The sequence below is a fragment of the Mytilus galloprovincialis genome, chromosome 13 (genome assembly GCF_965363235.1).
Source record: "Mytilus galloprovincialis chromosome 13, xbMytGall1.hap1.1, whole genome shotgun sequence".
Classification (NCBI taxonomy): domain Eukaryota; kingdom Metazoa; phylum Mollusca; class Bivalvia; order Mytilida; family Mytilidae; genus Mytilus; species Mytilus galloprovincialis.
In genome coordinates, this window is record NC_134850.1 from 52714811 (window position 1) to 52732241 (window position 17431).

Here is a 17431-nt window from a genome sequence, read left to right on the forward strand (position 1 = left end):
TTGTATTTTATTGCATCATTTACTTCCTTCAACTGTTCAAATATTTTGGCACAAATGTAATTGTAAAATATAACATTGTTTGACTATACATGTACATGAAGAAATGATAATTATGATTATTAACAACATGAACTATAGGTAATGTTTATAGCATACATGAAAAAAATCAAAGCGCTGTAAGCGCTGAAGGCAGTTAACCAAAAACCAAGGCAACCGTAATTATGAAAACTGTGGCAATGTTGCCTAAACATTAAACATTCATATATAGTACATTCCTGTTTATCTAATGATTTGTTATTTTGTCCAATACATATGAATATATATAATTCAGGGGTGGGGATCTCAACAGTTTTCAAGTTCTCAAACAGGTAGGGTAGGCAGAGGATTTAGGGGGGCAGGGGAGCCCACCCCCCCTTTTTGGGGAAAAATATGGTTGCTTATATAAGGAATCACTGAAGCGTGACTAGGGCGGCCCCCCTCTTAGGTCAGTCAGTGGGCCCCCACTTATGAAAATTTCTGGATCCCTAGTGACTTCCCCTACATTTCATCTTATTTGTTATATTGTTTCATACATGAATATATATAGTTTAGGGATGGGGATCTCATTGGTTTCCAAGTTCTCAAACAGGAGGTGTAGGGTGACCCCAGGGACTCCCCCTATCTTTCATTTAATTAGCTATATTGGCCCATACATGAATATATATTGTTTTGGTGTGGGGATCTCGACCGTTTCCAAGTTCTCAAACACGAGGGTTGGGGTGATCACAGGGACTTCCCCTATATTTCATTTGATTTGTTATATTGCCCCATACATCTATAATACTAAAATTACGAGGTCCAATTTGTCAGCCGTCATCACGTAAAATCGACGAATCAAAGAATTCAACTTTATATACAACTAATATAGTACAATGGTGTAGATTAAAAATTACACCACTCCAGGCCCTTTTGTTTTCCACGTAATTAATATTGCCAATAATTAGGAAGTTCCGGGTCGAGTCCGATACCGATACCAATAGTATAATCGCCTGTTACCTATTACCTTATCTGTACGTTCCGCATCTGACAGGCGCACCACCAAACGGTGTATTCAGGATTAATATGCTATATACACGGGTCATAATTACAGGGTTGACACTACTAAATTGTCAAATTGTTACCTATTGTAGTATTTTAATCCGTAAGACTTTCTAAGATAACAATACAAATACTAAAAATCTGGACTAAAAATAAGTTTCAATTTGTTAGCGGGCATGACGTAAAACAGCGAATCAAAGAATTCAACTTTATTTATAACTAATATAGGACAATGCTGTTGATTAAAAATACTCCATTCCAGGACCTTTTGTTTTCCAAATAATTAATATTACCAATAATTGATAAGTTCCAGTTCGACGGGTTCAAACAGAAAGATTTGAAAGCAGAGACAATTGTGTATCTTATAATCGGCATGACTTTATCAGGTGACAGTACTAACACTAAAATAAGGCTTGCGCATAGTTATATACTTTAATTCAGTCACGGACCCGCGATATCACGGGTGTGTTCTAGTGAGTATATATGATTTAGGGGTAAGGATCTTGATCATTTCCAAATTCTCAAACAGGAGGGTGTACAGTGACCCCAGGGACTCTCCCTATTTTTCATTTGAATTGTTATATTGTCCCGTACATGAATATATATGGTTTAGGGTTGGTGATTTCAACGGGTTTCAAATTCTCAAACAGGAGGGGGTAGGGTGACCCAATGGACTCCCCCTATATTTCATCTGATTTGTTATATTGAATATATATGTTTTAGGGGTGGGGATCTCGACCATTTTTTTAAATTCTAAAAAAGGAGGGGTGGGGTGACCCCCAGCGACTCCTCCTATATTTCATTTGATTTATTATATCATCCTATACTTGAATATATGCAGAGGCGGATTCAGGCCGGGGGAGGGGGGTTGCGGGCTTGCACCCTCCTTAAATTTGCAAAGCATGGGTTGTTCTCAGCTTAATAAAGAATATTCCGATAATTTTCCTCAATTTTTTTTTAATTTTTAGCCTCGCTCTGCTCGGCGAAAATTTATGTTTGCGCCCGTCCTAACCTAAAATCTTGGATCTGCCCCTCATATGGTTTAGGGGTGGGGATCTCAGCTCGACCGTTTCCAAGTTATCAAACAGGAGGGGGTAGAGTGGCCCAAAGAATGCCACCTATATATCATATGATTTACTTACATTAAGGTATATATAATATAGTTGCATTATTTGTGAAAATAAAGAAAGAAACTTTCAGCTACTTCAATTGACCCTTCAAATTTGAGAAAAACAAATAACCCCTCGAAATTGCAGTAATATGTTTACACTTTAAAAACATCTCACATGCATTATCATCATTTATCATTTATAAAGAAAATTTAGACTGTGACCATGAACATGTATATTGTTAGATATACTGTTCCCATCTGTCACGTTGTATTGGATTTTTAAATTAAAATTTGTCAAAAACTAATTTTGAGTTTCTGAATAAAATATTTTTCTGCTTTTTCTTTCTTTTACATGTATATCTTTTGGTTTACAATACTAGTGTTTATATTCATTTACCATGCATTGATGTATTTTTCACCTGCTTGGATTTATTTTGTAAATGATCGCCAAACCCGGAATTACCCTTATCCGCTTCCGGAATCGGTCCCGATTTTGTAAAATTTTGTCTCTACGGCCGCCATTGTTATGTGTTTACAATGTTGTTTTTGTCAATCAGATACGATTTTACTCAAATTTATACAATATTTGTCGGCGATTTTCTGTATAAAGCTAGCGGTTGAACAAAATGAACATCGCCGTCATTAATAATAATGATAAAAATAAGTTTTTAGCTCGTTTAATTGGTGAAAGGTTTGCAAAGTAATTTCTTATTTTCTTTCAAGTGGAAGGTGACTACGTCGGGCGTAGCTAGAAACCAACTATCCTAGTCAAAATTCCGCTTGCAAAAGTGGAAGGTCGTGGACCTCGGACCACCGCTAATTTGAACACCTGCCTCCAAATTGAAAGGCTACGAAAATTTCTTTTTCTAATTTGAAATTGCCGCCAACAGCATGAACAGTTGAACTTATTATATAATAGACTACTGACGTAGTTTTACTACGTATTGATGACAAACAATATTCCTACGACTTTTGTCATTTGGGAAAACTAAACTACTTGACTTAAGAGATTTTCGGCGATTAAATATTTCATACAATTGTTCTTTGACATCTTGGCTAAAAGCACAAGTCATAATGAACTACCCAAGGATTCTTAATAAGTACTACTTCCTATGTGTAACTTCAAAACTTTTGGATAAATCGACGATCATTTAAGGTTTTTCTGGTCATATTTTTTGTAATCCAGAATAAAAAGTATTAAAACAGTGTTCAATTAGTTATATATAACATAGTAGCAAGCTAGAAAATAACAATGGCAAGTATTTCAGGAAATATTGGGTAGAACACAAATCTAGGGTGCTCGCATAATGCAGCTTAACTGCATAAAAATTAATACAAATCTTAAAAGTGACAGAATATGATAATTACTAACAATGTCCTTACACATAGGGTAGTTAATCTAAAACTCAAAATGAAATTTTAATTTTGTGGATGAAGAGGTGTATTCTAACTTTTGGATAGCATTGATAAACACATGCTTTCACATCTAATGCTATAAACAAGGAATTATTTGAATCTGGAATAATTTGAATTATGGAAAATTGATAAGAAATGCATTAGAAAACTGGCCCAAGCAATACATGCATGCTAAGAGGAGTTTATTAGTTCATACTGAAATATCAGTGAAAGTACAATTAACCTTAGCCATGGCTTATACTCTTTATTTACTTGGGTTAGTTTTCATAGTAAGAATACTAACTCTGGTATGGTACCTGTGGTTTAATTATATGTTTAAGTCTTACAAATATTGAATAATTATTTTGTACTTTCTAATAGAGTTATAGTAGAGGTATTACAACATACAAACAATATGAATAAAGGAAGATTGAGGTGAACAATATAAAACACTGACCTAACATGACTAGGATACCAAAAACAGATCTACAGGTCATTCATTTTATGGCTTTACTCATAGATAATTGTACACAAAAACAAACTGCAAGTGCTAAATCATCCAGTTACCAAAAGTTTTACTTGGCAAAAGATTCTGACTTAATACATGTATAGGCAGATGTACTGGGGTCATAAACTATTCTCATGATATCAACCACATCCTTATTATTTGAATCTAAGAAAGAAAAATCAAAGAGAAAAATCATAAAATAAAATTAAAAAGTGTAATTATGTTTATTAGTTGAAGATTTGAAGCTGTCGTCTTAATATATGGTTGTTCAAATGGCAATAAAGAGATAATGAAGGTGAAAATGAGAAATGTAGAACTGAAACAGAAAGTCTATCCTGAAGAAGATTCACAACACTTACAAAGAAATCACAAACAATATGAAAGAGTTATCTTTGTAAAAATCATTTAAAATTCACTTCATTACTAAAGTGTTCTCCTCAGAAATTTCTTGCATCATCCTGGTAAACAGGAAATTGTGAAAAACCATCTTGTTTCCAGAAATCATAGCGTCATATCCATACTTCTATGAAAACCTATTTCAGACAGCATCATATCCTAGCAATATAGCATCACATTACCATGATGCTAGATTGACCTTGGGATAACACTGTTATAATTATTTTAAAGAGAAGAAATAAATTAGAATATATTGTTGAATTTGAAATCATATAAAACATAAAATATACTATTCTTAACAGATAAACAACTGTTATGTAAATAAAAAAACATATTTGATCATTTTGTAATATAGCACCTTTTTATCACTTATTTTCACTATGGATACTACTGAAAATTCTGGAAAAAATATATATTCTATCAGGACTAGTCTTAAAAAAATACCCCACCTATAAACGGGAGATAAAAAGTTTCATTTACTTTTCTTTTTATAACTATCTAATGTAATTGCTACACAAATATCAAAAAGAAGAGATACAAAGTATAAGTCAATAAGACAAAATCACAAATAAAACAAATAACTGAAGCATGTGTGGTCTTATATTTTAAAATTGGAAACTCACACCATTATAAGGAGTTTAAAACCAATTAATACAAATGCTAATTTATCTCAATGAACAAGACTTTTTTTAAACTAAAAAGATACTTTTCTTCTAATTTCTCACTACAAAAGGCTTATAACATAAATGTGTAGGTTTATGAAATCTTTTGATAGGATTATTCAAATTTAAATATTTTGCTATTATCTTTATAATGCTTTAGCTTATGACTGAACATAGATTTAGAATATTTAATTTAAACATTGCTAAGTTATCAAATCAAATCAAAATCTAAAACAGGAGTAAATAATTATTAGGTAAAATGTAAATATCTTAACAGAATAAGGGAGACTAATGTTCCTTTATTAGCTATAGATAACATACAAGTCTACCTCTCCTCAAAACACATGGACGCAGAGGACAGCATGAGATCTATTCCCCAAATATTATCGATACTCAAAAAAACATATTTGTTAAAAGACTTCAATTGTAAATGAATTTAAGCTAATGTTCAGTTAAATACATTTGTTCCTTCAACAGTTTTAAGACATTTTAAATACAGAAATGACTAGTAGTTTATAATTTTTACACAGAATGCAATTGCAAGAAAGTGATGGAGATAAATATGAAATATTGTAAAAACACTTCCTCAAATACACAAAATATTGCACAATATATGAATTTTATACAAAAATTAAAATCAATCAATAATACATATTTTGCCATTTTCATAGATAATGAATAAATGGTATACAAAAAACAATTTCAATTTTACAATAAGGACTATTTTTGCTAGCTGTGAACTCTCTACTGTAATTAACTTTATACTTTTAACAACAAAACAATTCCTAAAGGGAAGTCGATACAGTTTTTTATTGTTATTTTTTTCATTTATATTCATTAAATAGATGTATGGCTAGATAAAATCTCAAAAATATAATTTGATACTATCCCAAGGGAAAATTTAAGTTAAAAAAATTGAGAATTGTAATTATTTATGATGATTTGTTTGTTCTTTGGTGATTATATAGTCACAATGCATATTTGTAATCATAAAACTGATAAATAAAGATATGCTGGGTAAATGAAACTGCATTCTAGTTTTCAATTCAAACCTGATCTGAACCTCCATGTATAATGTGCATTTTCTTAAAATTACTATCATGAATTTATGATACAGATGTCTTACTGTTAAGAGATGACCATTTTACTATATTCAATCGTCACATAGGCCTGTCGACATGAAAAGAAGGTGGTTGACCATTTTACTATATTCAATCTTCACATAGGCCTGTGGACATGAAAAGAAGGTGGTTGACCATTTTACTATATTCAATCTTCACATAGGCCTGTGGACAGGAAATGAAGGTGGTTGTACTATTAATCTATTATATTCTTTACAAATAATGGCATAATGAATGATATAGAATTTTTAAAAATAATGAAATAATTTAAAAGATATTTGTGTGATTCTTTTAATAATGCTTTAATATATTTATGTGTGACGATCTTAATAATGCTGGATGTACATCACAATGATAAAAAATGGTACATTTAAAGTGATTAAGTTTAGTTTCTAATATAGCTAGTTATATGGTAATTGAATATCACATAATATGGTCAGTAGTGGAAGATTGACAATAAGTGAATACTTTCTGATTTGAGTATTCTAATTTGTCAAAAGGGAGATAATTCATACTTTTTTAAATACATGATTAAAATATATAATTTGTTGAAGAAATGATCATTATTAGAATACAGTCATGCTCCCCTAAAAGTCATGGGAGTAATCTTAATAAAAGAGGGGCAAATGTTTTATAACAATAGTAAATTAAGAAAATAAATGAAAGTTTGCACTAGTCAATATAAGTTTTTAAAACTAATAGATCTTTTAGATTAAAACAAATATTACACGCAATAAACACATTGCTAAACTGTAACTCATATGATGATATGTGATATGAAAACAAAAATTAACATTTTTAATTATATGATTGACCAAAATATGTCATGAGTAATAAGAATGTATGTGTACAAAATTCATAACACAACATCCATCAATTTCATATTTCCTATGGAATTTCTTAAAAATCACGTAATAAATGAAACACTGTAGTAAAATATCTCTAAGATATATGCTAATGACTAGCTTTTCAATGCTGGAGTAAATTCTGGATTTTTAATAATGCTATTAATGGACAGACATTAATCACAAATGCAAATGAGATACTGGACTTTTTTACTGGTACATTTCCAATTGTTCCATTTTTGTTTAGTTTTTTCTTGCAGGTTTAAACTTCCCAGTTGGATCTTCTATGTAGTACTTGTTCCAAACGTCTTTATGCTGTGAGACACGCCCCCATGGCTTAAATCTTCCATTCCAATGTAGTAACTTGGCCATTCCTATAAACTGTTTTGTGTAACTTGTTCCTGATGTCCAGCCTAAAATAGTACAAATATTAATGACAGTGAAAAAATATATCCAAGTCATCCATTTTGCTAGGAAAAAATGAAAATGACAATGATTTCAATTTAGTGGACCTCATTGTCTTATGCAAGAGAATTATCATGGTGAAATGTCGTTGATTTAGGTGGGGTTTTCTGAGCAATAGGCATACATTCTAAGGCATAGAGGAAAACTATATAAACCTTCTTTTGTTATGATAGGACATAGATAACTAACATGCCATCCTGGATCTATGTTGGTATATTTCTTATAAAAGACCCCTCTTACCTAGATATCTAACATGCCACCCTGGATCTATATTGGTATATTTCTTATAAAAGACCCCTCTTACCCAGATATCTAACATGCCACCCTGGATCTATGTTGGTATATTTCTTATAAAAAAAAACCTCTTACCTAGATATCTAACATGCCACCCTGGATCTATATTGGTATATTTCTTATAAAAGACCCCTCTTACCTAGATATCTAACATGCCATCCTGGATCTATGTTGGTATATTTCTTATAAAAGACGCCTCTTACCTAGATATCTAACATGCCATCCAGGATCTATGTTGGTATATTATTTATAAAAGACCCCTCTTACCTAGATATCTAACATGCCATCCAGGATCTACGTTGGTATATTTCTTATAAAAGACCCCTCCTACCTAGATATCTAACATGACACCCTGGATCTATGTTGGTATATTTCTTATAAAAGACCCCTCTTACCTAGATATCTAACATGCCACCCTAGATCTATTTTGGTATATTTCTTATAAAAGACCCCTCTTACCTATATATCTGACATGCCACCCTGGATCTATGTTGGTATATTTCTTATAAAAGACGCCTCTTACCTAGATATCTAACATGCCATCCTGGATCTATGTTGGTATATTTCTTATAAAAGACAATCATCATAGGAGGTTGGGAACCTCCCCCTCCTCTCTCATTCCCATATATTTCCTCTCTGAAAAATAAAACAAAATTCTACAAAATTCTACAAATAAATTAGTTGTAACTGAGAACAACGTAGTGAAAAATGTGATGGATGGATAAATCAAGGGGATAGAAATGAAACCCCCAGTCCTAGAGTGGGTGTATAAAAAACATCATATCAAAGAATGCTTATCAACAATCAAGGTAGGCTTCAGCTACTTCAATATTAACTTACTACATCAACAAAAATGAAAACAAGAAATGGTCTAGAAAGCCTGACTTAGCACAGGGAACAAATACACTGTGATAAAACCAGTGTAGGTTGCCACAGCTGCCATAACATTTTTTATTGACCAAACACAGTAAAATTTTATGAACCTTTTCCATATTATTGTTTTGAAAAAAGTTATAAAATGCAAATTTTAAGCCCATTTATTTTAAAGAAAATCAATAGATACTCACTTTGTATTTAATTCCATCCAATGTTGTAATTGATTTGTGATATTATATTTCCTCCAGAGGTCAAGGTCAGCTATAAATACACCAGTATTAAAGGCACACTCTGTTGGGTCAATCTTCATTTCTTTGATGTTCTTACTTTTAAAGTCAATATAATCTGCATAATTATTCTAAAACAAAAATATCATAAGCAATAATATTAAAGTATATTTAAATATTTTACAATATATACAGGCTAAATTAATAAAAAGAAAAATTAAAGATGCAAACATTCAATGGTATACCACAGGATCCTTCTGATGTATACCATATAGCTGAGAGACAGAATAAATGGCTATATTTGTTTTTTTATAAGAGTAACCATCTAATGCAGAGGTCTCTTAAAGATCATTTTAGGAAATTTTCTATTTAATGTTGTTTGTCTGAAAAAGTATGTCTTGTAATTTAGAAAAAAAATATTTGCAAATGTTGCTTGCTTGTAACATTCAAGCTCACAAGGTCACAGACAAACAATAAGCCATGTTGCCTTTCCCCAAAACGTTATGATATTAAATGAATCAATAGCTACATTCAACAATGTAAGTGTCTTTTTTTTTATTTTACTTTTTTTGTAATTCTTACAATTGGACGACTATCTAATAAATCTAATAAGTTGTTGATGGAAGATCCCTATTTTCTATTTCAGAAAATGAAGGACCTTATGCCCCTCAGACAACGAGGACAGATATTATCCCTACAAATCAAACCAATATTTGTTTGTTTATGAATTTTGAAATTATAAGAAAATAAGGTTTGAACTCCTTCTGGCAAAGTTGGCCATAGATGGATTTGGCTATTTTCAGGTCCTTTATGGTTTTTATAGAATCTTGGCTTTTAATTATTTGGTTTTGAGCGTTCCTGATGAAAGAAAAACCTGAAAAGAGCTTCTGACACATAAAATTTATAACATGTTGTTTCATTTGTAGTTCAGTTTAACCTCACTATTTACCTTCATGAGAGTAAGCCTCCTAGAAGCACTGCTACATTCACTGGAGAAACCAACAGCATGTCCTGGTGATAGATCCATGTCATATAATTCTTTTATATCACCTGTCAAAACACCAATACTGATTAGATCAGAAATATGCAATTAATAGAAGTAAACAAAGCTGACAATTTTTAAGCAAATTTTACTCTGGTTTCAAGAAATGCAAGCACAGAAATGTGATAACTCAATTTCCCAATTTGTTTTGCAAGGTCCAATATTAATGATGCAGATACTTATCTGTGTCTAGTTTTTCACATGTTGAAGTAAGATACCTTTTTGGATCAAGCTGTAAATTTTCAAAATTAAAATAATATGTCAATTTTTTTTTTTTTATCAATTAACTTCTAAAGCACCAATTTTTGTTTTGTTTCATAAGAAATGATGAAAATCATCTAAATTTTTTATATCAATACCTTTTTTGAAAGTAAATTCCTGTAAAATGCTAGATTCGTGTGATACAATTTTTGCTGATTTCCTAGCTAAAGGTAAACCACAAATTTAAACATTCAACAAAGAAAAATTTTTATGCAAATTTTGTCAAACCCACAAGTTTAAAATATCCATGAAAACTGGTACCCACAAAAATAAATGAATCCAAAGTAATAGACAAATAAAATTTGTAAAACCTACCTTGTACTATACTATCATCATCTATGAAGAGTACTCTACCCTTTATATCAGGGAACAGTTTTGGTAGGTAATACCTAGCATAATTCAGCTGAAATTACAAAAACAAATGTTACTTTCTCTTTGTTTAGGTAGGTAATACCTGGCATATTTTTTTTTCGTTCTCCATTTATACTGTGTATATACCTTATAACCAAATTATTTTTTTTCACCTGTGTACATTATTTTTTTTAGTGGCATTTTGTTCAAGGTTATGGTTGATTTTCTAAAAAAATTTAACATTGCACCCCTTGTTTTATATTTACATTGTGTCATAGATCAAATTTATTCGTTCAGTGAATGTTCACTTGTGTAATGTCTTTTGATTGAGTTAAGCCATTCCAATTGATATTTTAGTGTGTTGTTCTATGTTGTGATGTTACACTATTGTTTCAGTTAAGGGTGAATGTAAAACCTATACGTTTAAATCCGCTGCATTTGTATGCACCTGTCCTTAGTCAGGAACCTGATGTTCAGTAGTTGTTAAAATAAAATTGAGAAAGGAAATGAGGAAAGTGTCAAAGCAACAACAACCCGACCATAGAGCAGACAACAGCCGAAAGGCAACCAACAGGTCTTCATGTAGCGAGAAACTCACGCACCCGTAGGCGTCCTTCAGCTGGCCCCTTAAAAAATATGTATACTAGTACAGGGATAATGGACGTCATACTAAACTCTGAATTATACATAAGAAACTAAATTAAAAATCATACAAGACTAACAAAGGCCAGAGGCTCCTGACTTGGGACAGGCGCAAAATTGCGGCGTGGTTAAACATGTTTATGAGATCTCAACCCTCCCCCTATACCTCTAGCCAATGTAGAAAAGTAAACGCATAACAATATGCACATAAAAATTCAGTTCAAGAGAAGTCAGAGTCCGATGTCAGAAGATGTAACAAAAGAAAATAAATAAAATGACAACAATATTTAAATAAAAACAGACTACTAGCAGTTAACTGACATGCCAGCTCCAGACCTCAATTAAACTGATTGAAAGATTATGTCTTCATCATATTAATATCAGGCACAATCCCTCCCCTTAGGGGTTTAGTATCATACTATCATAAAATATATGAGAAGAACATAACCTGTGTCATGCCAACAACTGTTTTTTAAATAAATGTGTTTAGTTCTGATGCAAAGACCCTATAAGTGAATCAATATTAAAGCCAAAATATGTTTGTTTATGTGGTTCATAAGTGTTTCTTGTTTCACGTTTTTTATATAGACTAGACCGTTAGTTTTCCCGTTTGAATAGATTTACACTAGTCATTTTTGGGGCCCTTTATAGCCTGCTGTTCGGTGTGAGCCAAGGCTCTGTGTTGAAGATCTTACTTCGACCTATAATGGTTTTTCTTTTAGAAAAGGTGACTTGGTTGGAGAGTTGTCTCATTGGCACTCATACCACATCTTTTTATATCTATATAATTCAGCTGAAATAACTAAACAAATGTTATAAAGAAGAGCATCTTGAAGTATTAGTAGGTTGTGCAAAATGCTTGAATCCAATTGAATTTTAGTGTAACTTCATAAAATTTAGATATACATGTATGTCTGTGGGTTTCACATTGCTGTCACTTCATGAACTTAGACTGACTGAAAATTTTAAATTTACTGTCCAACAGTAGGCAGCTACCGGTATATAGTGTTTCTGCAATTTTCCAAACCAAATTAACTTGATAATATACATTTAAACTTTATCCAAACAAACATTTGATAGTGGCAATCCAAAGTTATATGATATACATAATAATACAGTAAGAGTTTTCTCATTCGGGAGACATTAAGCGATAGAATTTGCTAAAATACAATGAGAGAATTGCTTTCCAGTGATCTAAAATTTAGCTGGGGGTTACAGACCTTATTTTTCTAAAAAAAATCAAAACAATACAAAATTGTCCTATCAAATTCATAATAATTATCTGCCCTTGGTTTTAAAAGGATTTTACTCAAAATTTTAATTAGACTTTAAAACACTATACTTTTGGTGCTTTAATCTTTGAATTTTAAGTTTGAGATATTTTTTGTTGTATATTAAATGACACTTTGTGATGACATATTAATAAGAAAGACAAGACTACAGCAAATATTCCATGTATACATGTAATAAAATCTTACAGGTTTAGCTAGATCCTGACGTCCACCACGAACCTTAATCTTTCCTTTCACCCAATTTTCAGGAAATACTTTGATTTGGTAATGAATATCTTTCAGTTTAGTTGTTTCTATCCATATCCTGTATAAAAGATGCATATCAAAATTATAATTTAACAGTTTGATCGTTGACAACACATTTTTAACTGTTCATCCATTTCTGACCATACCTTTATAAGTCATGTACATGTGTACTACAAATTTCAACATGATTTTATATGATGTTGATATCTGAACACATGAAGATTTTAATGTCAAACCAGAATGGACAATGGACATATGACAGATGGAAACTTTAGAACATCAATATACTACCAATATCTTTTTTATTTTACATGTACAATACTGTGAATTCATTATTATAATTATTATTCATGGGATACCAATTTTTGTGAGTATGGGTTGATCACAAATCTAAATGTTCTCTGAAGAACGTACACATTTTTAAAGGCTCGTATGCAGATTTTGGGAAAACAACAATATATATATAAAATATCCACAAAAACACATTTTTTTCATAATCCACCAAAATTGGTTCATGAAAATAAATCAATCCACAGTACAAGTGTATGTATCTACAATGTATATATGGTATGAAACATACATGTCTTCTACCTACTGAAATATAAAGCATTATACAAATCATTTAAACCGTTCAATTACTGTTGATGTCTAATAGCATCCCTACAAAAATATATGCTTTCTGCATCAGGCCAGACTAACAAAATTTTAAAGCAATGTTTAATTTTAACAAAGCCACCTTCAGAGCTAGGATAATATTCATTTTGTACATGTATGACCCAACATGTGCATGTTCAATCCTCAACAGTTTTTAAAACAAATAAAACCATCAAATTAATCACCTCAAATGGTCTTGACTTTCAGCATCCACTACTAAATGGAAGAAAACATGGTGTTTGGTGTTGCTATAGATACTGTTGATCAGGGCAATCATTCCACCAATCGTATTCTTATCTGATGTTATACACACATGGACAGCATCTTTGTGTAAACTAGAATTACTTTTGTAGTCATCAGCCTCTTGTCGATAAATACCTATAAGTAAATGGTTATTTAGGTGAGATATAACCAGTGTTCTCCGCAGGGCCTTTTAGCATCATAGTAATGTGATGCTATATTTCTGGATGTGATGGTATTTGAATTGATTTTCTCATAGATTGTGTTATGGATGTGATGCTATAATTTTTAGTAACATGATGGTACTCCAAATTTCTGTTTTTACCAGAATGCTATATGAAATATCTGGGGAGAACAATGTATAACTCTGAAAAAAATAATAATGATTTATATATTACCATTTTGTTATTGTACACTTTTCAGTTCAATAAATAGCAATTTCAATGTTAGGACATATAGACATCTGAGAGTCTATATGGGTTTATTTTTTTCCAAATGTCAATGCAAAACAAAAACAAAAATGAAGAATAGTAAGATATACAATATACCTGTAATAAAACATACATCCATAGATACATGTAGACTGATATCAATATTTGTTCATCAGTTTAATTTGAACTTTCAACTTTCCAAATGAAATGATTAGTTATTATATATATATATATATATATATATATATATATATATATATATATATATATATATATATATATATATATATATATATATATATATATTTACAATTATATCTGACTAGATGTGCCTATAATTGCTTACATTCACTTCATTTGAACTGTGGTGGATAGTTGTCTCATTGGCATTCATACCATATCTCCTTTATTCCTTATTTTTATTATATATTTCAAATCAGTCTAGATCTGTAATAAAAATAAGTGTGGAGAAAATGTATGAAACAATTCTTTGTTATGACAAATTCATACATAAATATTTCTTACCTTTATCAATATTTCTTCTGGATTTCAAATGAGGTAACAGTTCAGGGAACCAGATGACCACCATAAATCCTAACCATACACATACAGTCAATAGGATAACTGAAAAACAAAAATCTACTTAGATTTATTAACAGGAATATCATTCACCACTTAAGAGTGTCAAATAACCATGATACTGTAGATTCATTATTATTTGTTGGATACCAATTTTCCTGCACTTTGTAATAATTGAAGTGAATTGTATAGATTGATATGGACAATAGACATGATAGATGGATATTAGATACATAACAATAATTGGTGATATAAACTGTGTACCTGAGTGTACAATATCATGTGTAACTCAACTGTTTGTTAATTTTATCATCTTCTGCAGGGACAAAAAAAGTGCACTGCAAAATCAAACTAAGTTTAAAATTTTCCCAAACATACAATGCATTTTAATTTTATTTATCTAGGGCATTCTATTCCTTAAAACTTTGCCGGATGCACAAGTTTGTCTTCATCAAGAGTTAATTTTGAGGTGAAAACCCTGCTGTTTTAGCCAAGGGTAAGGGTTCCACATGAACCTTATACTGTGGTAACAATAGGCCATGATGGCATTACGATCTCTGAAAAAATGGAAAATTTGACAATCGTGTAGATTGATGTAAGGTGATGGTACCGTCATGGTGAGGTCTTCATGATTGTGATGAGCGAGGTCAACTATGAACATGTTCAAAACAATTGTGGTACAGATGTGGCAAATTTAGGTCTACTAGTATAAGCGTAGCAATAGCACAGTTAGGGCATGGAAAGATCGCAAAGTTCCCTGTACCATCAGAGCGAAAGCATGATTCTAGTCCTAGATATTGCGCTACTATCTCACAGCGACATTTCGACATTGTAAAACCTCACTACAACCATCACGTTCTCCACCCCACTTGCTACCAACATGGCATCTACTACAACTATACCACGTTTATACTACATGTAAGCTGTTCAAGACCATAAAACGATTCTAGCACGCTCGTCCAGTGTTCTCCCCAGATATTTCATTTAGCATCCTGGTAAACGAGAAATTGAAATACCATCTTGTTTCTTAAAATATACATCAGATCCTTAACATAATCTATTTTTAAGAAAACCACCTAAGATATCATCACATTTAAGATTATACATGTAGCATCACATAACCATGTTGCTATAATGCCCTCGGTAGAACACTGTGACGTCTTACGACCTGACAACGTTCATACTACGACCATTTCCAGTTCTAGCCAAGCTCATTGTCACATAATATATATATATAAAAGCTCTCAAGCTTTTGTTTGTATGTTTGTAATTTGGAGCTCATGTCCATAATTTCCAACAGCTCACCATGCTTGACACATAGATCTGTATCATTTTCTACTATTGTTCAATAATATATCGTCATTTGATCTTGATTGACCAGCAATACATTGTGATTCGGGTTGGATTGGTTAATCCGACATCCCTTCTGGATCAGGATTTATATCAGAGGCACCTCTGACTCTATATAGCTACCTCTACCCCTACCACCATGCTCACAAGTTTTGGTAGATTTCGATGGCATGTCTGTGTTGTTTTCTATAATTTTACATATTGATTATTAATGACTATGAGAAGGAATGGAAGTAAAATGTATTTATAAAGAACATGATGTTGACCTTATTGCTGAGAGCGTAGTAAGGTCGCAGAAAAAGCGTGGTGAGAATGTGGTACAAATGTATAATCGTAGTGGGATCATTGAATGAGAGTAATGAAAATGTAGAAATTTCGTGAAAACAAAGAAAATTTACATTTTCTATGCTACTCATATTATGATATATACCGCGAACTCACTACCATCTCAATTTATTTTAGATCGCAATGAGCGTGGTACGATCGTCTAGTGTGACTGCCAGACTGGGGCATAATTTTAAGATCAGAATTTTCATTTCGTTCGGTTCAGCTTTGTCTAGATCCAGTGATATTGTTGGCTTTTTTCAAGACTACCTGTACCTTTTTTTATTGGGAAAATATGCGTCATTTTTATCAAATTGGGAAATTTATAATAAACCATGAATTTGACAGGAACTTCAATTTGCAGACCCCCTTTCAAGAGGTAAACTCTCATTTGAATATAGACCCCTTATTGTCAGTGATGATACACAAATAGACCCTCAAATCTGCACATATAGTCATTTTAAGGTGGATCTGGACTATTTGACTGTGCATAATTTTACGCATGAATTACAATGAACACGAAAAGTATGTGTCGTAATTCGATATTATTTTTTTCAATATTTTGATTGATTAGAAGTGTTTAATCATTGTAGTTGTGTCAATGTATCGTTATTAGGTGTATAGGTGAAAGGTTAAAAATGACATTTTCACCCATTTTCAGCCAAAATTTGGATTTTTAGGCAAAATATTTTTTTCCTTATCGGTGACCTATGTTTTTTATTTGCTCATTCTTTGAAGCTATATTTCAGCTTTTTATAATATGAGGCAGGAATTACCTGTGAAAGGGGACGAAGTCTATTATTTTTTTTTTAAATCAACAATGTTAAAAAGAGAAACGGAAATACCGTAACGTTTCCGATGTTGGTTCTGTTGTTAGGGATTTTAGTTGTGACGTTATTTAAGTTATGACGTCATATTCAATGTAAACAAAGAAACTTTGTCATCAGGTAACGTTTTTTTTTAATAACAAACATTTTTTTTTTTAAATGAATAAGTATTAGTTCCTTTCTTAGACTGATAAATATACATTTTATTCAAAGTC

The 17431-nt window shown here is 31.6% G+C and overlaps 1 protein-coding gene across 2 annotated transcripts in view; it reads right to left on the reverse strand.

The window, feature by feature from the left end:
* LOC143056794 (glycosyltransferase 8 domain-containing protein 1-like) overlaps nucleotides 1–17431 on the reverse strand; it is a 21468-nt gene continuing 4037 nt past the window's right edge. The window contains exons 2-9 of one of the 2 annotated variants that reach the window (XM_076229958.1): nucleotides 14662–14775; nucleotides 13651–13843; nucleotides 12752–12869; nucleotides 10596–10683; nucleotides 9927–10027; nucleotides 8942–9108; nucleotides 8398–8510; nucleotides 1–7528 (exon numbers count right to left, since the gene is read on the reverse strand). In XM_076229958.1, the coding sequence (XP_076086073.1) occupies nucleotides 7359–7528; nucleotides 8398–8510; nucleotides 8942–9108; nucleotides 9927–10027; nucleotides 10596–10683; nucleotides 12752–12869; nucleotides 13651–13843; nucleotides 14662–14775 (1064 nt within the window). In that variant the 3' untranslated portion in view covers nucleotides 1–7358. The remainder of the gene's footprint in view (nucleotides 7529–8397; nucleotides 8511–8941; nucleotides 9109–9926; nucleotides 10028–10595; nucleotides 10684–12751; nucleotides 12870–13650; nucleotides 13844–14661; nucleotides 14776–17431) is intronic. The other variant, XM_076229959.1, reaches the window with a different exon arrangement.